Genomic DNA, 21,619 nt, shown 5'->3' with positions numbered 1-21,619 from the left:
CCCTGCAGGCTGTGCCCCTGGGGGCGCCTACCGTCACGGTTGGTGTCCATCTGCCGGAAGATCTTCTCGGTCCTCTTCTCCGGGGTTGACTCATCTTCTGGCATCTTCATCACGGAAGAAACCATCTTGTAGATTGCCTGTGTAATAGACAGTAGCAAAAAGCTGGTGAGAAGCACATTATCATCTTGATGCAAGGGTACAATGATCGTCTCGTGACAGAACCAGGCAGAAATGTCCTCGGAGCACCAGCAAGACCTGCTCTTTGATGCTGGAGGGTGTTGGGTGGCAACAGTAGGTGCAGCTTCCCTCTTCAGTGGCACACTTGTTTGTGGAATACTGTGTTTCTTTATTTAGTCATGGGCAAACACCATGCGGGTTTTCACTAGGGTGTGGACATCTTTCCTTATTAAAACAGCCTTTGGACAAATTTATCACCTGTACAGCATGTTGGGCAATGGCAGCTCCAGAGCCTGGAGGAACAGCCAGACCACCAAGGTCTTGTCCCATGCTGTGATGAATCTCTATGCTTTGGGCACACAGCTTCATCCTCACCACACCTGTCTCCCCACCCTGCCTTTGCTTCTCCCCCATCTCCATTCTCTCCCTCCCTGTGAGCATCCTGTCTATGGGGAGAGCAGTGACTCCTTGTATTTGCAGCATCTCACAGATAACAAAGACTGGACCATCAGGGAGGTGGCCTTTTCACTGGGGGTTGATGTGCGTGCACAGCTCAAAATCCCTTCCACAATTTTCTCCACAGAGACCAGATGTTCTGGTCCTACAGAGCACCACTACCATCCACAGCTATTCTCTGCACAGACAAATGCATTAGCCACCTTTGGTACCAGCTGCCCCTGAAAGAGGGGTAAGGTTAATTTTAAAACAAGGATGAGGATCTGTCTCTGCACTGGTTATCCAGACCTTGCTGGCAAACATAAGCATGCAGCACCAGAAACACCAGGGCTTTGTGTGGTGTCTCTGCAGTGCCACACCTCGGAGCAGCAGCACTCAGAGGGCTGCAGGGTGGTGGCCATGTGGAGGGGCAGCACATCCCAGCCCAACACAGCATTGCCCTGGTCCAACTGGCCCCTTGTGCTGCCCACTGCAACTCACTGGCTGTCACCTGGCTGCTTTAGTGATTTGTTCTTCCTTTCCTCCTGCTTTGGGAGGGGGGTCCTTTGTGCAAGCCAAGATTTCTCATTGGGTTACCCCTCTCCCCTCTTTCCCTTCATGAAGTCAGTCTGTCTAGCAGCTCAGATCATCTGGCTCAGGATCCCCAAGGACTGGCTCCAGGAATGCAACAGCACAGATGGAGGATGCCACCAAGCAGCACAAACATTTTACGCTCAGACTGGGGAGCAGTCCCTTCCTTGGCCATCCTGCTGGCTTCTCCTCTGCCAACAGCTCACCCTTGACATCTCCCAGGAGAATTAGTGTTCCAGAGTACTGGGCAGAGCCTCAGGAGAGGCGGGGATGCTGTCCACACCACCATGACACTCATACCAGGAGCACAGAAGAAAGGATGAACATGCAAGCATGTAAACAGGGATGAGGGAACCGGGAGAAGGAGGCAATAGGGAAGGAAGAAATGGAGAGGGTGGACAGTAAGAATTTAGACCTTGCTCATCCTCATCAGCATGCAAGGCTTGCAAGGGTCAGAGCAGAGATGAGGCTTATAAATCTGCCAGTGTTTAAGCATTTGAAGCTGTCTGGCTTTTGTCTGGGGTAGGAAGAGAGGTGGAGGGGTCACTCCCTCTCTCTGGGTGAGAGGACAGCAAAGCAGAGAATCTGCATTGAAAGTGTGGGAGGAATGCCCCAGACTGGGAGTGAGGGCATGTTTACCCTGATCAAAGTAACCATAGTAAGAATATGCAGATTTTTAGGACAAAAAAAGCACTTCAGGATGACTTCATCCTACAGGGTCCTTTTCACAGAGGCGTGTGAAGGGAATAAGAGATGAGATATTCTAGGAAAGCCAGATGGGAATAACATAGTGAGCGTTCTTTTCATGCTGAAAATGGTTACTCTGGACAAATTCTTATGTCCTTACTCAGAAGTTCATTGGGAAGTTTTCCCAAAGTAAAAGCCAGCTAAAGCTGATTAAGAACCTTGAGACTTGCCCCATATTAATTCAGTGCAGCTACACAAAACTCTTTATTGTATGTTTGAAAGAGCAAGCTCTGAAGGGAATTTGGTTTCATGCAATAATTACATAGAGCTGGGCTGTGCTAACCATGGCCTAGGACCTGGCCCTGAGAGGCTGCAGGGGCTCCACTCCACATGGAGTGCAACTCTTGGCCTCCCAGAACCTGGGCTGAAAACCACCAGTGGCATTCTGCACTGGAAGCTGATGCCTGCCAGCACTCTCCTGAGTCAGGGCAGCTTCAGTAAGTGAACTTCTGTCAGGAGTGCTCCTTACAGCTCCCTGGCACCCTGAATGCCACCAGGAATTGTGCCTCCAGAGCCCTGGACATGTCACCTGAGCAAGCACAGGCTCCTGCTTCATCTGCTGCCCTACTGATCTCCCTTGATTTTCCAGCTCCATGTGGATGAACAGCAGTGGGTGATTTCAGGGCAGTCTCATCCCTTTGCCCATTCACACAGGTTTTGCTCCTTGTTGCTGGCTGCCACTGCTGCACTTGGGCCAGAAGCTTTGGTGAGCTGCATTTTCCTGGTACACTTGGCAAACTGGCAAAAAGCTCATTTTGGTGATGGCAGCAGCAATGAAAGCACACATTTTCAGTTGATCCTTTTTACTCTTTTGAAATAAATTCTAATGGCCAGAAGTCTCATGAAGTGAATGACTTGTCTGAAAAAAATTGTTTTCCTCTCAATGTCATCGAGATTTTTGACACTGCCTTTACAGAGCTTCTGCTTCTGCTCCTTCCCATACCAGATTTTGTTTCTTCCTGGCTTGCAAATAAGCTATCCCAGCACGTGAAACGTGTGTGCCCTGTTTTTATTAAACTGAAAGTGTTATTCTTGTCTCTGCTCAGTATTCTTAAAATGCCTTTTGAGTCCATATAGTGAAAAAATGTATCCTTAGAGCAAGGTTTCCATCTCCCATTTGAACTCTTATTTTAAGAGACTAGCCAAATATGTCCTGCTTCAGCAAGGGGAACAAATCTTGTAACTGGTTTGCAGCTATTTTTGAGTGGACTGGGCTATTTAGATTATAGGTAAACATATGGGAGACATGAAAAGCTTGAGACATGAATCTGAGAGAAGCTGTGACAAGGTCTGTCAAGTGGGCAGGCTATGAAGCCTCTTCCCACAGCAGTCTGCAGATGTGCTGTGCCTGGTGAGTGTAGCAGTGTCCTGTGGACCTTCTTTTTTGAGGCTCTACAACTGTCAGCACACCACTAAAGTCCTTCATCTTCCAAACTGTGCAGTTGGCTCCATGTGGATCTCTAAGCAGGGATTTTTGGAGCCTGGCCTGGGGATGCTCATGGACAGGCATGGGGAGTGCCCTGGGCTGGCTGAGGGCATGATGGGGTACAGAGCTTAAAGGAATGCAGGTGCTTTGCCATCTAGCAAGGAAAACAGGCCTGAGAAAGCTGTCATGGACCACTCACCTTCCTCTCCTTGGCAGCTGGCCAGTCACAGGGGCTCCTGTGGGACATCCTAACCAGCAGCTCTGCTGTGCCAGGGCTGCTGCTGCCACTGCTACCTCAACCTCCTTAATGCAGTGCAGGAGTGCAATGTCTGCAGGGCTGTCAGATTAGGCCAGAACAATGGAAAGATAATGCAAGGAAGCATCAGCACAACAGTGAAAATCACTGCAGAGAGAGGGATTTCAAAGCACAGAAAAAGCAGACTGAAAAAGAAGGAAACTGCCTTGCCCCTATGCTATTTAAAATACAGTAATCCCACAGTAACAGGGACAGTATTTTTCTGTTAAATTAAGACTTTTAGACTAAAGGTGTTTCTTTCAGCATTCATTTTGATGTATTCTCAGGAAAAATCCCAATGAAAACATAATCCCATTCTATCAATTTGAAAATGTATGCTAGATAAGGGACTTGCAATGGGTTCCTTTGAGACATAGAGATATGTCAGAGTTCTGATTTTCACTCTCAGAAAAACTGTGATGGCTGAAGGCCCCCAGGAAGCCATTTGATACAGAATCTTGTCATTCCATATGAAAAAATAATAATCTTTCATAAATTAAAGTGATAGTTGTTTGTTGGCTTTTTGTATCTAATCATTCTACATCAAAGGAACTTCTCAACAAAGCTAGAAAATATGCTCATCTACTTCAGTTTCAGATATCAGCTGAACATGCTTCCAGAGACTACACAACAAATCCCATCCCACTGGGAGGAACTCCTGGTGACCAGTGCAATACAGGGAGACCAATGCATTCAGAAAAAACAAAAAAAGAAGAGAACAGGGTGAGATCTACAGGCACACTGCCTTATTGCTCCATCACAGAAAGGGTTTGTGGTTTAAAAATTGCTGATAGTCCATGGCACAGAAATAGCCGCTTTTCAGGCTGTTCATTTCCATAATTGCTTTTCGTGTGGTCCCCAAAGTTGCGTCCCTCAAAATGAGGTGAGATTATGAGCATCGTGCAGTTGAGTTTCACATTCAGTCTGAAGGGAGAGAGAGCCAAACATCCCAAGAAGGGCAGAGGGACTGCTGGAGTGCCAGGCTGGGGGCTGTGCCCAGCCCAAGTGCTGCTTGGCACTGGGTGCACACATTGACAGAATGCTGCCCTACACTGACCCCAAAGCTGCAATTCTGTTTGGTGATGGCACTATGGCTGTAAAGGACAATGCTGTGATTTGGTACTGACATAAATACGAAGAGGAGGCAGAGCATTTCAGCCTCTAGACTTGCTGGCAAGCAGATCTGGCAAAAGCTTCCAGCTTTGCTGGTCCTTGTTTGGCTCACTACAGAAAATCCAGCCACCGATATTTTCATTTCATTTGACATGGACAAATCTGTGGCCAAGTTCTGCCTGTTTGTAGCTCCCTTGCCCAGGGGTTTGTGCTGCCTGTGAGCACAGTGCCTTCCTGGGCTCCTGGACAGCAGTGAGGGGTCCTGAGCCCCGGGGGTGTCTACTCCTCCAGAGGAGTGGGCGGTCACCCAGCTCTGGTTCCTGTGTTTCCCATGTACTATGTTAGTTCTTTTGGGAATCTTTTTGTTTTTTCATGAGGAGAAATACAGCCAGAAAAACAATAATTGACAGTCTGTTTACCCTGCCTGGGGCAGAGGAAGATTTGTAAGGACCAGAGGATCTTCCAATGCAAATATTCCATGGGGTTTGTCACGGCGCAGACAGGGAGGTCCTGCTCCTCAACTCAGACATGGGAGCACAAAACAGACCAAGTGAAAGACAACAAACTCTAGATTTGCAGCTGAGCTCTGGACCTGTCTTGCTGAAGCAGTGCAAGTGCTGCTATTGGCCACTGTTTGAAGGATTTGAGAAGGGCTCTGGTAGAAAGACAGGAGCACAACCCGTTAGGCTCTCTCCCTACATGCAGCTGGCCATCACAGACTGTAATTTGTGTGCATTACTTCCATTGGTTTTCAGTGCAAATACAAGTCTGAATAATACAGTACATTGTTAGCACTTCAAAATTTCCAGGGAAAGGAAAGGATCTTGATAACAGGCGCTTTTTTTTTTAACAGTGCTGCATTATACAGATTCAAGCTGTGTAAATACACTGCCATATAAAAAATGTTTGAAATCTTTCAGTAGATTGATGTGCCTCAAGGGCAAAAACATGTTGGAGAAAGCAACGTGGGACTCTTACTAACACCACAAGCAAACACAACCAAAGAAGCTGTGTATGGAATCATGATCTACTCAGATAAGGTTTATCTATACTATCAACTTAGAATGAAGACAGCTAGTATGATTCTAATAAAGCAGACCTCACTGGAATTAGGCAGACAAAACATCTTTATAGTATGTGACCTGAGCTGCTTCTTCATAATAACATGATTTCAAAGTAGATTTGCTTCTTATTGTGGAGGGAGCCTGCGTTCCTTACAAGTACACTGCTTGGTTGCTCCAGTATACCTACTTGGTTCAACTGCAATTAATCATAATTAATTGACAGGGTTAGAGAATCACATTTATTAGTAGGTTAGTTACTGTGCTCGAGCCCAACAGAGCTCCCAGGGAGGAAATATCCATGCAGCCTGTTGCTCAGGAAGAACTTGCAGTGGATATTAAGCTGTAGTTAGAATTGTCACACAATCTTTGCCAAATGAAATAGCATTTTATATCCAAGCAGTTATAGAAGACTGTAAACCAGCACTGTCAGTTTTTCATTCAGTGTAACACTGCTTCACAATCTGCTCTCAGGGAGGGAGCAGCACATACCTGCACGATTTCCAGCATCTCTGCCTTGCTGATGTAGCCATTCCCATCCAGGTCGTACATGCTGAATGCCCACTTCAGCTTTTGCTCCAGTTTTCCTCTCGACGTGACGCTCAGGGCTATGATGAATTCTCTGAAATCTATTGTTCCGTCTCCGTTGGCGTCGAAAGTGCGGAATACGTGCTCTGCAAACTTAGAAGCGTCCCCGTAAGGAAAAAAGTTTCCATATATTTTTTTAAACTCCTCCATAGATAAATGTCCACTTGGACAGTCTCTCAAGAAGCCTTTGTACCACTCCTGGATTTCATGTTCTGTAAAGTCTGTACTTTCTAGCAAATCCTGCATGACTTCAGGGCGTAGTTTGCTGTTTTGCTTTCCCATATTGGAGTTAAAGTATTACCTGCAAAGCAAAAACAAACACATATGAATTTATTATTAATTATTGATACTGATTAGCTTGGAGGCTGTAGAAGAACAGTATGCTGTATATTGAGCTTTCTGATGATAGTTCACTCTTGGGTATCAACCAAAACCTTGGACAATGTCCAGAACTACAGGTATACTCTGGAAAAATTAATAAACGTAATCTACATCTTGATTAAACTGTCTTTTGACAGTCTGGAGAACAGTAATTACACAGAATTCACTGCCATCCTATTTTGCCCTTGAAATCCTGAGGCAAGCAATGGCTGTGGCAAGGTACAGCTAACAGCAGCTGTGTGCTGCAGCACACCCTCCATCCCAGTCATCCCAAGGACCTGCCCTAATGAGACACAATTTTTGTATCTCTGGTGGAAGCCAGACTGGTACTAAGGTCTGTGTTCCCTTGGTCTTGTTCCAAAATGGGATCAAGGTGCAACTGCAGGGTATGCTGAAACCAGTAGCTCCAAAGCCGTTCTACATATATCTTTATAACCAGAAAGCAATGCAGAAACTGTTTGGCACAGATAAATTTCCATTTTATTTCAAAATTAAGATAAAATCTGAAGAGATTTTATCAACAGTGGATTCCCCCACTCAAACTATTACTGTGTTTTGTATCCAGGCAATGAAATTGAAAATTCATTTCCCTTAAATTAACCATTAAGAAGTATTATTGGATACAGTTTGTTAAATCACCTTAATTATATTCATTTGAGGCAAGTTGGTACATATCACATTGTGCAGCACATTTACTAATGATGGATGCCTTTGGGTTTTAAGTTTTGGAGCCTGAGTGTGTTGGCTCCAAAAGGCAACATCAGTTTTACTGGAAGCTTAACATCATGCTGATTTGTGGGAAGCCCTTCTCTACTGACAGAGACCTGCCTGAGAATTTGTCACGCAAATGACAGTCACAACTAAGATATGATGTATGGATAACTAAAGTAGAATTGCAAAATAATTTATACATGATTCACACTGTTGTCAGAATGGAGTCTCTGCCCAGAGATGGGTTTAATAATGATGACTGGAATGGCTAATGAGCATTTAATAAAATGTCCTTTCTTAACCATTACTTTAAAAGACAAAGAATAATACAATATTGATACATCACAGAAGCAGCTACTGAGAAATGTGCCACCATTTGAAGCTAGTCTACTGTCTCTTCTGTTTGACACTGTGAAGAAGAAACTGAGGTTCCCCTAGGCTGATGCTACTTTTTTTCTTGTGTCCTTTTCTCCCCAAGGACTTTGAACTCCCCAAGGCAGCTAGAGGATTGATTCCTTAATTTCCTGTTTTCTTGGACCAGAATGACCAAAAAGCTGTACTTCTCAAGTGGAAAACTACAGCATCCATCCTAGATCCATCTGTGTCTCCAGGATTCAGTGATGGCTGTCTGGTAGCATACAGTTGTTGTCTTTTTCCCAACCTGGGAATGAAACTCAACATAATTTTAGTAAGGAGGTAATATAAGAGCAGATATTTATTTGAAGGCCTTCAGGGGCAGTTATGGAAAGATGTCCACAAAAGTCTACCCCCTCTAGGGGTGAATACATTTTAGGGGTTTTAGGAAATTAACATAATTGATAAAAAGCATCAATTAGGAGGACATGCAAGTGGTGATGCAATTTTCCTTCAGGTGAAGCCCTTTCTTTGAAGTTTTCTCCTCAGGACTCTCAGCCTTGGTTCCCAGGAATAACGAAGACAGCACTGGGGCCTTGTGCCCCAGGGACTTGGAGTTCTGGAATTTTGTCTTTTTGCCTAGGGAAAGGCCATGGAAAAGTACTGGGAAAACTAGTCACTAATACAACAGGCTACAGAGTTACAAATATATGTGTGAAGAATACAGAGAACATATAAGAGAAAAAAGGCAAAATACAAATGGAATTATAGTTTGGTAACTATATGTCCTGTTTAAACACATTGCCTACATGGTTCATGGAGAACAGGCTTCCCTGTTCACAGACAGGAGGATGGGAAGGGTGAAGAATCCTGCCCCATGGGGATCTATCCATCTCTTGACAATTTCAGGGGCTTGGTTGACTACGTTGACCAAACAATATATTTTCCTCCAAAGTGTCTCCAAAACACTTGAAAAGTGGAAGATGCCATCTCAAAGGTAATTTTTTCTACTACCTTTTGTCTTTTCATCCTGATCAAAACATGCTGTACAGTTTTTAAGTTATCCAAGCTCTTCATGCCCTGAAAATAGCAAAAAAGTCCTTGTTTCATAGGCCCAGTCCAACAGCTGCCAAGGCAGCTGAACGTTGTGTTGCCTTCCATGGGTGTTGGATGGGGCCCATAATAAACAACCTGGGAATTAGCTGAGGGAATGGATTACATTAGAGCAGCCAGAGGGCTTTATGTCAGGCAAAACAACATGATCAGGGTCTTCCAGTGGGATGGAAGAGCAACTGGAAGTGGCCAGGGTCAGTTTATAGTGGCACCAGTTTAACGCAAACCCTCCAGTAACATCCCCAGCATAGGCAGCAGCTCCTCCCCATGCCAGGGGCAGCACACTTTGCAGATCAGAGAGCAGGGAGGGAAGATTGCTGACTAAGGTGCAAGCCCGCTGTGGTGGGAATGAGCTAGAATTAGCCATATAACCCCTCCTGCTTTTTAATAATGCAAACATTTGAAAATGGAAAACTCAGCTTGCACATTTCTAGTTGAGAGTCTTCTGAAAAATGAAATTCTGGGGTAAGATGAAGGCAGGGTCCTTCAGGAGGTGGTCAATAAGACTCTATTTCACTCTAAAAATGAATGCCCTTATAGCTGCACAGTGTTGTAGGTACAATATATTTTCACCAAATAATAAAACCCACAGAAGAGTAGAATGCAGTGCCCTGCAGAGCATCACAACCAGAAAAAACTGTGCTCCCCAGGCAGAAAGGGAGAGCTAACCATATGTGACTTGCCGTACAAGGCTGAAATCCACAGCTGTTGTGATGCCAGGTGACGCAGTCAAAACTAGTAGCATTATTCCTCAGTCCACTTGTGATGAACTTTTATCATGTTCTTTGCCTTCCAGACTGTTCCTTTTTAATAGGTGGTGTTCTAGGAACCACCACAATGGGATTTATTGTGCCTATTCTATCTATCAACAAGAAAATGCTTTTGCAGTCCTAGTACAGAAAATCATTGAAGACACTTGAAGATCCTTACAATTACTTCATAGATTGCTGTCTGAATCTTCAAGATAGATTAGATTGTGGGCAGAGTGCAGTAAGCTAAGAGGATGTCTGCTAACAATGACAGCAATACATGCACAGAACAAAATGAAATTGAAACTGATTCACATCTTCTCACACTTTATCATTCCTGTAGATCTTTCAAATTTCTAATAACTGATTAAAAGTTCTAAATACAGCAAGTAAATAGTGAACAGTGATCACAATGGCAAAGTAAAATATTGACAATACTGAGAAATGGATGTTGTAGGAGTACAAAAAGAAAGAAAAATTCAGTGTTTAGTTAATATGTTTAATTGCATTTCTGCAATTTCTTCCTCTGATACAATGGTGTTAGATATAATATATATTAATGACTTGCTACGTAGAACATACCAAAATACCAAGGTCTTAATTCTTAAGGCAATATTTTTTGGTAAAAGAATGTGATGTGTTTATGGCTTGAAAGGCTGGTATCATTTCAGCCAACAACTACAGAATACCAGGAAGTAAAGCATCCCTGCTGTGTGGCCGCTATGGAAGGAATCCCTGCTCACTGGTTATGGGAGGAAATAGGAGATGCTCCTGAAAGGAAATACTGCAGGTTCCTCTATTCAGGTCCACGTGAGGAGTTTTTAAGGTGAAGATGACAGAGTTGTTTGACAGACAGCACAAGCCAAGAGTGACCCTGCACTGATGGCTTTCCTGCAGTGCAGCAGAGCCGGCGTGTGCAGGTTCAGCCTCCTCCGCACACAGGGAGCTCTGACTGGGCACCAGGGCAGTGAACACCTCTGCTACCACGTGTCTCTTTGCCAGCAGTTTGCTGCTGCTCACACACACTTGTTACCTCAATCTGAAACCTCAGAGTAAGGCAAACACTGCCTGCTTAAGCAACTACCTTGCAGGAGCTGGAAAGATGCAGCATGCAGCCAACCCACTGCAACGAGTGCAGTGCGATGCAAAAATGCAATGCAAACATCTAAACATATTTCCTCAAAAACAAAAAGGTTTTCTTTTTCCTCTTGAAGGTTTGCTATAAGACAACAAGTCTTCTTAATTTTCATTTAGGCTTAAATCTGAGGGGAAGTCCCCTGCTGGGAAAAAGCATTATGAGAAGTGGTATTTGTGCAGGGAAGCCTTGTTCTAAAAATGGAAGTTTTAGGCTATTGGGTACTTCAGAGCTAACAGGGCACAAAGCACCTCAAAGGTCTAAAGAACCACTGTGTAAACAAGTCCTGCCTGATCTGTTTCTGGTGGGAACAGCAAGTGAGTCACACCACAGGCTTGGCTACAGACACCTATTCTGTAAAAATGAAAGCAGAAAACTTTTCAGAAAGAAGCAATGAAAGTTCCACTTTGTGATTTTTGTCTTCAGAAACTTCTGTTTCTTGGTTTCTAACACACAGTTTGACCTGTTTCCAAGAAATAATCCACTTATGGGTGCAATGCTGTCTTTAATATATTTCTAACACATAATTTGAGAATTTTCCTGAGACAAGAAATCGTGGGACTTCAATCTCTGCCAAGCAGCTGCACAAGCTCCTGATGGCTGCTGGAATGAACTAAAGGCTGAAAAGGACAACAGCATCACTCTGAGCCAGCTCTGCTACCTGACAATGGTGAGAAAGCAATGCTCCAGCATGAGTCAGTCTGCTGTGGCAATGGCACTCTGAGGCACAAGTGTGATTCTCCACTCACCATACCTGCTGTGCTTTTTCCTCCGGTCAGATCATTACTGAAAACTTGGATGTGTGACAAGTGGACTCATATACACCATCTATCTCTTTAGTTGTCTGCACATCTGGAAATGGCAGGGATCTCGCCTTCCTTCATGTTCTACCCACCAGCAGTCTTCTGTCACTGCACACCAGCCTCCACAGCACAGCAGACAGGGCTCTGGCAAGATAAATTCCTCTGCCATCCCTTTCTGGCACCCCTACCAATTCTTTCTCTGTTGCCACTGTGCAACTCAGCTCTGTCACAGGCTCAGAGGAGGGGTGCTGCTCTGTCCTGGTTGACCAAACCTTGCAGTACAGCATCCCTGCAATAAGTGCAGGGATATCAAGGGGAGACTGAGGTGCATCTCAGAGCATGAGACATTGTCTGGGGATGCATCCCCAGAGCTTTCTGGCCAAAATTTTGCCCTATTATTAAACTTCACTGCATTAAAACGACTCTCTTCCTTCCCCTCTGCCAGGTGCTCTCATTGCTTGGTACAGCTTCAGATAATACCAAGTACCAGTTCACCACAATGCGTCAATGTCTGCAAACTCTGTTGTTGTTTGTACACATACAGTGTACACATGCTTCCAAATGCAGCACTGGTTCATCTATGTCCATGCCCTTACAGAAAGGGGGAAGTTATGTGCATTTACAAAAGTCAAGGCTTGGTGAACACAATCTGATGGAAAAGCTAAGTTTCTTTCATAAGGTCAGTTATTCCTTTGGGCTGTAATACTGCTAACTGCTGTACAAGCTATGTAATGAGACAGTTCAGAGCAAGAGCTATCCTAAATGATACAGTCCCTCCCCATCTGTGAGTGCTGCTTCCCTGCAGCTGGAACACCAGTGTGGCCATGGCCTCATCATGCAAACCCAACAGTAAATGTGGGCAAGGCACTGTCTTGTGATCTTGGGGCTCTGCAGTGAGGCTTGAGCAAGGCAGGGATGCACTCGTTGATCTCTGGTGTGCTCCAGCCCAGGAGAACTCTGTGACCAGTCCCTGAGCTCCCCATTCACAGCCTCAGAGCCACCACTCTCCACTGTCCCACTGGAAATCCCAGTGCAGGATCCTGCTGGTGGGACACTGTGCATCGTGACAGCAGCAGCAGCAGCTGTGCTGGGAAGAACAACTCCTCTGGTTTCAGTCATCTGCTGTCACGTGTAAGCACTACCTGGTCAAGAGATTTCTTTTATTTCCATCCTACAGAAAGGAACCCCTCAGGCTCTTGGAAGCAGCCACTTTGCTTCCTTCTGGCCATTTCTAGTTTATTTTCACACGTTCATTTGAGTAACCAGTGTGGAGATGCTTGCCAAGAAAGGCTTTTGCTTAATTTTTTTTAATGGCATCTTGGAACATATTTTTGAAAGAAAACCAAATTTATTAAAAACCACACAGGGACTTAACAAAAAAAAAAATAAATACATGCAGAAAAAAAATTTGAGCCTCACCACCCTCCATTTATCTCTTTCTATTGGCAAAGAGCAAAAACTGAATGAAATTAATGAGCAAGATTTAAAAAAAGTCTGACACTCTCTTACAATTTTCAGAAGAAACAGCAGTAAACAGATTTGCAGTGGAGTAAAACAAGTACAAATACATCTGGCTAAAACTATAGCTGACATCAAAGAAGAGGAATGAAGACTGATGAAGAAATTAAGAGGAAAAAAACCAAGGAAGAGGTGTGGATGGGATCATCATTCAGTATTTATGCTTTATTTATCAATAGAAGGAAGAGTGGTCATGTGCTACCCAGTTGCCCACTAGTACGTCCAAACATGTTCATCACAGTATTCACTCAACTTTTTGTATTAGGATCTTAGTTCGATTTCAGGATCCTGACATTTTCACTGCTCTAAGTTCCTGTTTTGTTCAGTGCCACCTTCCTGTTTCTTTAGCCCCTTATTGGGAATCCTTCCCTTACCAAAGGTGACCCTAACTTCTCCTTTGACTCTATTTGTTCTTTCCTGACAGAATTTGTTCTTTCCTGACACCCCAGGAGAAACTCAAGACAAGAAATAAAAGCAAATCCTTTATAGCTCTGTGTCTTGGTTGAGGCAGGAATCCAAGCAGGAGCAGCTGCACGGAGCTCCCACGTTTCAGACTTGGAGGTGCTCATGGGTGACATCAAAAGCCCAGGCTCTTCTCCCTTCAGATTTGCTCTGGCAGAGAAATGCTACAGCTGCTGCACTTTGTCTCCTGTTTCTCTTTATCATAATTCCTTTGTGCATTTTTGCAGTGAGGGCTGGTGGGAGGGTGGCTATAGGAAGGGGATGCAGTGTCTCCTCAATAAATGCTGGGGTCTTCAGCACCACTGGGTTAACTAAACACCAAACACCAGCCTAGTGCTTGTCATGGTACTCTCAGCAATGCTCCAGTCTTGGCTGGAGGTGTTTAGAGACCAATGCACAGTGCCTCAGTCTCGAGCAGTGAAAGGGCTGATATGCACATCCCTCACTTTGCATCACCTTCAGCATCCCTGGGGCTTCCAGAAAAGGTCTCTGTTTCCAAAGCATTTCCTGAAAGGGGAGTGTGTGGCACAAGAAGGATGACTAGGCACATGAGCATTTCCAATATTGGGAGCTGGGAAAAAGAGCATATTATATGCATTTGTACAGCATGTCACACTGCACAGTGATTCCACTCTCATTCATGGCTGATCACTCTTTCCACCTTAAAGCCCTGCATTTAGGACTCAGAGCTTGTTTCTGAAGCTGCTCCTGGCTGAAATTTGGTGTACATCTATCCACCAAAGAGCAGTGTCTGTAATGGGCTACCTCTACCCATTAGATTTTGATTGATGGGGCAGTCAGGTCTGTCATTATCCTTTTGGAGTCAGGTTCTTGCTGCTGCTGCATCAGCAGCCTGGCTATCACAGAGGGGGATGAAGCTCTCTCACTTCATACAAAACCCCTGCTGCTTGGACAGAGCACACCCAGGGATCTGTAGGAAAATTGTCTGCTCAGCTACCATCAGGCAGTGAAGACACATGGAAAAGGGGCTGCTGGAGATACAAATAAAGCAATCCATGCTCCCAGATCCTACAGTGACCCTCCAAAGTGTAAGAGGGTGTAAATGTGGCTCAGAGGGCTCCTCTGAGCACACACTGAGGCATCCAGCACTTCAGCCTTTCTCAGTGTCCTGGCTTTGTCTGGAGTCCCTTTGGGAAGTGCTGCCATCACTCTATGAGCAGGGCAAAAAATGATGCAGTAAGTGTGGACAGTCATTCCCCAGGGCCAGCAAAAGCTTCACCCATCCAGAAAGGCTTGATAGTAACCTTTTCTTCCTTAATGAGAAATGAGCAAAAGAAAAAAAAAAAAAGAGAAACCACACAAAAGAGGAAGAACTCATACAGATTTGTTTACCCCTTCTCTTACACTCAGAAAAGGTCTCGCTATTTAATTTCATTTCTTCCTAATTCTTTTAGAACTCACAGCAATAAAAATCATGCCAATAAATATTCACATGCTTTTTTGGTTCATAATCATTCATTTGTGAAGCTGAGAAACAACACTTTACCATATGGTGTATAAGAAAAAACCACAACATTTTGTTTTAACCCTGGGTAGAACTATCTAAGGTCTTTAAAATAACTACTCTTTGTCTTGGCAGACTTCAGATGACTCTTTTGGGAATTAGATATATATATTTATGTATTTGATTTCTTAAAACTCTAAGGAAATAGTATTTTTGTAAAAGTATGTTTGCCTTTGCCTAATTTTGTATGGCAAAGGGCAAGAGAGACTTTGCTAACAGCGCATTAGAACATCCACCCTCAGGAGGCTGCCCTTCCAGATTTTACTGCATTCAGCTGTTTCACTAAGCACAGGACATCTGCAGTATTTATAAACATGAGTGTTAAGCCGACAGCAGGGGAGTTGGCAAAATCTCTCACCTGTTCCATCTGGAGGTGACTTTATCTATCAACATTCTTTCAGAACACCATACATCAAGATCCAAATGATGGAAATTTTCTGCAGTTACTGTATTTCCGGTTAAGCAACTTGTGAGCCTAAAGTCTCTTTGGTTAACAAGAACCTTTCTGGGCCACATTTCCTAAAATGCTCAAGGTCACATTTTTCCAAGTTCCCAGTACCCACAATTCAACTTGGGCTTCTCAAACAAAACACACCTTCCCTTTGGGCACCTGTGCAATGGGTAGCTTCTCAAAAAGCATCTGTATCCAGTAAACTGAGACCTGCCAGAAAGTAGCACCACTGATTTTGGTACCTGCTGGGGCCTGAGTGCTTTAGAAAAGCCGCCCTTCCTACACACCTGCGTCACTCTGTCTGTCCTTATCCTGGTGCTCACATGTCCAGCCACGTCAAACCCACTGCACTCTCCTTTCTTCCACAGGGCTTCTCTCTGTGCAGGGCACTCACCAGCAGTAACATGATCTTCCCCAGTGCACCTGAGCACACCAGTCACCAAACTCAGCCAGCAGCTCCTTCATCAGGTTTCTAATCTGTCCTACATCTTGTTTGGTCCCTTTATGTAATCTTATATGCAATACCTCGGTGGAGGGTAGTGGAAACTAAAGCAGAAAGCTACTGTTGCACAAAGTAAGAGGAGAAGCTGATGTGAATTCATGATATTGATTTTTTTATCTTTGTAAATAAATAGCATGTGACTCCCAAAGACTGACATTTGTGCTTAGACTCCACTTAAAAAAATTGTTACCAGATGGTCTCCTATCCCACAGCAGAGACTTGGTGTTGACAGAAAAAAATAGAAATCGTGATACTGGAAAAAATGGAGCCATTAGCTGGCAAACTAGATTATTTTTTAATATGTTCTTATGACAGGGAAAGGAATGATTGTGAATGTTCCTACCTGGACAGTAACTGTGAGTTTTTGTTCCATATTGAAGAGAGTTATTGGAACTTTTTCCAGGAAAGTAGGCAACTGGAGATTGGGAGTGGGAGGATCTGGCAGTCAGGACCAGAATTTTGCTAAGGAGATGGAAACAAGACTCACTAAGATAATGTCACAGTTTACAAGTTCATAAATATGAAGGTCCGTGCCAGGGATGATTTGTCCAGCATTTAACACTCTCAAGTGTGCCTGAACAAAAGAGAGCTAATGTAAGAGACATCTAGATGACTAAAGCAATTTTGTGGGAGTTGTAGGAATTTTTAAGACAGTCTTCAAAGGTGTTCCCAAACTGCATATATTGTGTTAATTTTCTCTTTGTGCATGTCTTATTTCTCGGAATTTTTACATCCTTGGACTTGCAAGATGATCCTGTACATTACTGGCCCTGGACAAACAGCACTGGGTGAACATTTTTTCAGCAGAATCCATTTCCATTAGGGTAATGCTGCTTAGCTGAAATCAAAATGTTTTGTCACATTCAAGAAAACAAATTTTGTAAAAATGTCAGAATTTATGATTTCAATTTAATCTTTTCCTTTTAACATGGAAAAATGTTTCAGTGTTACTTTATGTGTTTATTAATTTTGTTCTGGCATTTACATTTGATTAATTTTAGAATTACACTGGTTTGGTATTATTGAGAAAACAATTCAATACCAATGAAGTGAAATAACTTGGTATTTCCAGAGCAGTTTTAATATCCATCCCACTGGGAAATTTTGATGTTTTGTTCCAATATGCAGTGAAAATAAATACAAATGTCAGAATTTCCTTTGGAATGGGAATTTCAGATCCTAACCAGCTCTAATCAACAACAAAGCCATCTGCTTTGTATTAATGACTTAGGGCAGTATTTAATGCTGCAAGAGAGGGTGATATTCCACTGCTCAGCATTGCTCATGGACGTCAATGACATATGGCAAGTTTCTAGCTTCTGGTTGTCTAGGGGAGTTTGAGGCTAGCCACTTCTATTTTATTCCTCATGTTCTACTGCCAAGTTCACGGATTCATCTTGCAAATCCAAGATTTTCCTGTGAATATATGAGAAAACATCCTCCCAGTGACATATGGCACAGCCTACAGCTCCTACGTTCGAAAGGAACTCGTAATTCCCAAACTGCAGTGCAGCAAGCTACTTCCATTTTACAAAGGTTTTAAACTGATAATTTAAATAGAATATTTGCTCTGTGATAAATGCCCATTTTTGAAGATTAACAGTTAAATAAATATATTTTATTTCAAAAGTTAACTTCATTCAGATGAGTCTTAATATGAATTCTATTTGAGAAGATATGCTGACGTGAAGGATTTTAGCACAAATGAAAGTATTTTGTTTTAAAACAATGTCTTTGCTGTTTTTTCCTAAGACCTCTTCTCTGTCTCCACATACAACCTCTGCACTGCAGATAAGGTACAGGAAAACCATAGAATATACTATAATTGCCCTGAGCTGGTCCAGCAATGCAGTCAGCTCGCAGAGCTCAGCCATGGGCCCCCGTTCAGCTGCTCTGCTGTGCCCCCTGAAAAGTTTCCATGGGCAAGGATGTGGTTACCATTGGTGATGACAGTATCTCTTCTCTTTCCTGACAATCTCATGATTAACCCAGCCACCTTGCAGCACCTCCTCCTCCACACTCCACGTGGACAGCTGACCTGGGAGGGATGGATGGATCTGGGGGTGTACAGCAGGCATTTAATGTGGAGATTCCGCTCCGTGTGAGCACCATTTGTACACAAACCTGAAAAAAGCCTCAGCTTAGGGAACTTAGGTTGGATAAAATCTATAAAGTTACTGGAAGAAGATTTTGATTTGTATTCACTTTGAAACTCAGAATGACATCCAGTCTTGACAGCCTGCTGTGAAAAACCCAGAGCTGTGTCCTACCCAACTGCTGTTTCATGCATAACACAGTGTGCTGCCTGATTTTAGAAATTACTCAACAGGAATGAATTTGGGAGTTTGAACAACATGGTAAAGGTCGGTAAGCAAACTCCCTTAAGAGGCATAGAAAAACATTTGACAAACTAAGTGCAAAAATAATTTGCCATGCTTCTCTGTCTGTCACACACATGTAAACAAATGCTTGTATAATCTTGGTGTTGTTACTATTGTTTGTTATCAGTAAACAAAGCCACAGCAGTTCCCAATATTAAGTTAGGTAGTAGACACTTATATACAGTACTGGTTTAAAAAGGAACTTTTGAAATGTTGTGTCATACAGTCATTAAACAGAGTGTAGCAAAAAATTGTTTGCATGAATTCAAGAAATTTTTTTACCAGTTTCTATCATTGCACAAATTGCAACATGAAATAATGTATAAAACCCAGGACAAAATCTAGACAGAAAAATATGAATTATGAGATGGAAAACTTTTCTGCCATCACTGAAAATTTTCAGTAAATTCAACTAAGATGAACTCCTTCACAAAAGAAAGGGTTAACAGCACTTCTGCCTTCACTACTAACATCCTTTGAGGAAGTAAACAAAGTCCATCAGATAACTGTCTTCAAACAAACGAACTGTTTTTTCCCTTGTGAACAACAAACAATGGGTGTCACTCTTGTAGAAAAGAAGGAGTGCCAGTAGAAAGCTTCTTTCCACAGTTTAACTTTAGGAAAACCAGATTCTATCCAACATGAAACAAAATGTCACTATTCACCACTTCCTAGTGACTGTAAATAAACAGAAATTCTGATCCTGTTACATTTTTAGGCCAGTGTACTTTTGCCTCTTTGCTGTTCTCAAGATGTCAGTTTCTCTGAGATTTCTTGTATGTGAGTTTTAGTGCCTTTCCCCATTTTTCATTTTCTAGGGTTTTTATTTATTGTGTTAGTACATAAAACCTTGTCCTTTCTCTCTTTTCCCTCTATCTCTTACTTTCCACTACTATTTCTTAGCTCCCTAAAACAAACACAATCTTTTTTATTTTTCCTACTGTCTTTGAAAAAGTCTGTCACATAACTTCTCTTAAGTTTTTCTGCATTTCCCATGCATGTCCATTCCTACTACTAGCATTTGCAAATAATGGCATTTTTTATGCCATGCACCATCAAAACAATATCCTAACAATGAAATATATAATCTCTGAAGCAGCAGGGGTTGGAAACCTTGGAAGAAGACCATCTATGGCTTAATCTCTGTCTCTCTCTCGTTAAATCATCCAAAAGAAATATGTAGCAAAGATGTATTTGGTATCTAATTAATAGAAAACTGTTACCATTTCATCTACCACGATTTGCCTTGCTGCTTTGGCCTTAATGGTAGAGTACTGGTACTGCTGTTTTTAAGAGCAGTTTCTGAACTCTGAACATCATCATCACCAATGTCAGCTACAAATTCAGATTCTGATGATCTGATTCCTTTGCCTGGGAAGCATTACTTTTCAGACAGGGAGAGGAGTGAAAATGTACATAAGCATGAGAGATGCTGACTCTAATGAGAATATTTTGCCTGTGGCTAATGAAAGATTTACCAGTTACCTGATGGCCAATATTTCAGATCCTTTCAGTGACAGATGCTCTTACATAATCATAATCTCACCAATGGAGCTCTGTCTCTGACATTTGTTCCAGTTTCTTTTCTTGCTCTGTATGCCCATATGACCCATTCTTACTACAGAAATAACCTCTTGCACTCTGTGTCATGCCTTATAAAAATAAAGGTCTTGTATTTTAAATGTCTCTCTCCTCTTGCTTGCTCCATACAGCTTTTAAGATGTCCTTAAATTATCTTCAACTGACAATTCTCCCTTCCACATCACTTCCACCAATAATTTCTGTCCCAACCCACTCCTCAGACATTCCATGCTTCCTCTCACTTCATGCATCAAGTATTTCCTAATTCTCTCCTCTGCTACCCATGTTATGAAAACCAGAGAAGCTCCACTGCCTAGAGACAGGATGAACACTGAAGAATCAGCCCACTGTTTGCAAAGTGCCATGTAAAATCACCATATAAATTGCTTATTCAATAAAGAAAGCACATCCTGTTCCACCAAATAAGCCTCAGATCTTGATCTTCTAATGAATTCACTGGAAAGTCACTTAAGCCAGTGAGCAACACAGGGATCCTCCTGTGAATTACCAAAGGAATCCTCCAAAAAAGATTTAAAGATTGATAACTATGCAAATATATACCAAAAACTTCTGATTTTCTACTTGTTTTTTCTTTATTAAAAGAAGGATGTACCCTATGAGGCTCACTGCTTTTAAATGAATGTGCTAGGAAAGGGAGCCACAATAAGCAACAGTATCCATTTCATTGAGAGGCGCTTTAAAATCTATCTCTCGGTTACATTAAAACCAGGATGTTTTCAAATTAGTCTCCACAGGATGATAAAACAGTGACTTATCAGCAGTTTACCACCCAGGACTTGGTAGGAGTCATTTGATCTCAATCTGAATGAAAGGTGGAGCTATCATCGTATCATGGACACAGTTCAAACCCACACATTGTTCATTCATGTGTGATCAGATGGGAACTGGTTTCAGTGATCTCACACTGATTTGTGAAACCTCCTATTAGCATATATTGTCATTACTTCTTTTAAAAGGTTGGCAGTAAAGTTGGTTTTGGAGTTGGCTTTCAGGCACTCAAAACAAAAAAAAAAAAAAGAAAAAGGAGAAAAGAAAAATCCCACACAACAACTTTGGAAGAAAATCAAAATTTTCTTGGAAGTTTCCTTGATGAAGTAGTATGAGTGGGATAGAGCAATATCCTTGATTTTGGCAGCAAACCTTTTTTCTGGAACTTCATTAAAAAGCCATTCCACTTTAGGAGTTATCAGCAAAGAGCTGGTATTTTTGAGTGTGACTGATGGTCCTCCCTCTTCTGACAAATTTAGAAACATCAATAATTCTTAGATTAATTGCTTAGAAAATTTCCAAGAGGCAAACATTTCCTTATTTTTAGACCCTTGTTTTCTTCTGTAGTCAAAGCAGTGGAGGCCAAAGTTCGACTACATGTACTTCACTTAAATGATGGGATCTCCCTGCTCTCAGTTTTACATGTGCACAGAAACAAGTGTGCACCACTGCTGTGTGGGCAAGGGTGTCCCACGCTGAGCCCTCCATTCCCAGTCCCTGAATAAATCCTG

At 42.7% G+C, this 21,619-nt stretch overlaps 1 protein-coding gene across 1 annotated transcript in view; it reads right to left on the bottom strand.

The window, feature by feature from the left end:
- Positions 1-21,619, bottom strand: part of NCALD (neurocalcin delta) — a 58,106-nt gene that overhangs the window by 10,258 nt on the left and 26,229 nt on the right. The window contains exons 2-3 of the mRNA XM_059478687.1: positions 6,338-6,734; positions 32-137 (exon numbers count right to left, since the gene is read on the bottom strand). Of these exons, the coding sequence (XP_059334670.1) occupies positions 32-137; positions 6,338-6,715 (484 nt within the window). The 5' untranslated portion in view covers positions 6,716-6,734. The remainder of the gene's footprint in view (positions 1-31; positions 138-6,337; positions 6,735-21,619) is intronic.

This window comes from Ammospiza nelsoni, chromosome 1 (assembly GCF_027579445.1).
Source record: "Ammospiza nelsoni isolate bAmmNel1 chromosome 1, bAmmNel1.pri, whole genome shotgun sequence".
NCBI lineage: Eukaryota > Metazoa > Chordata > Aves > Passeriformes > Passerellidae > Ammospiza > Ammospiza nelsoni.
This window is presented reverse-complemented; position numbering and strand designations above follow the sequence as displayed.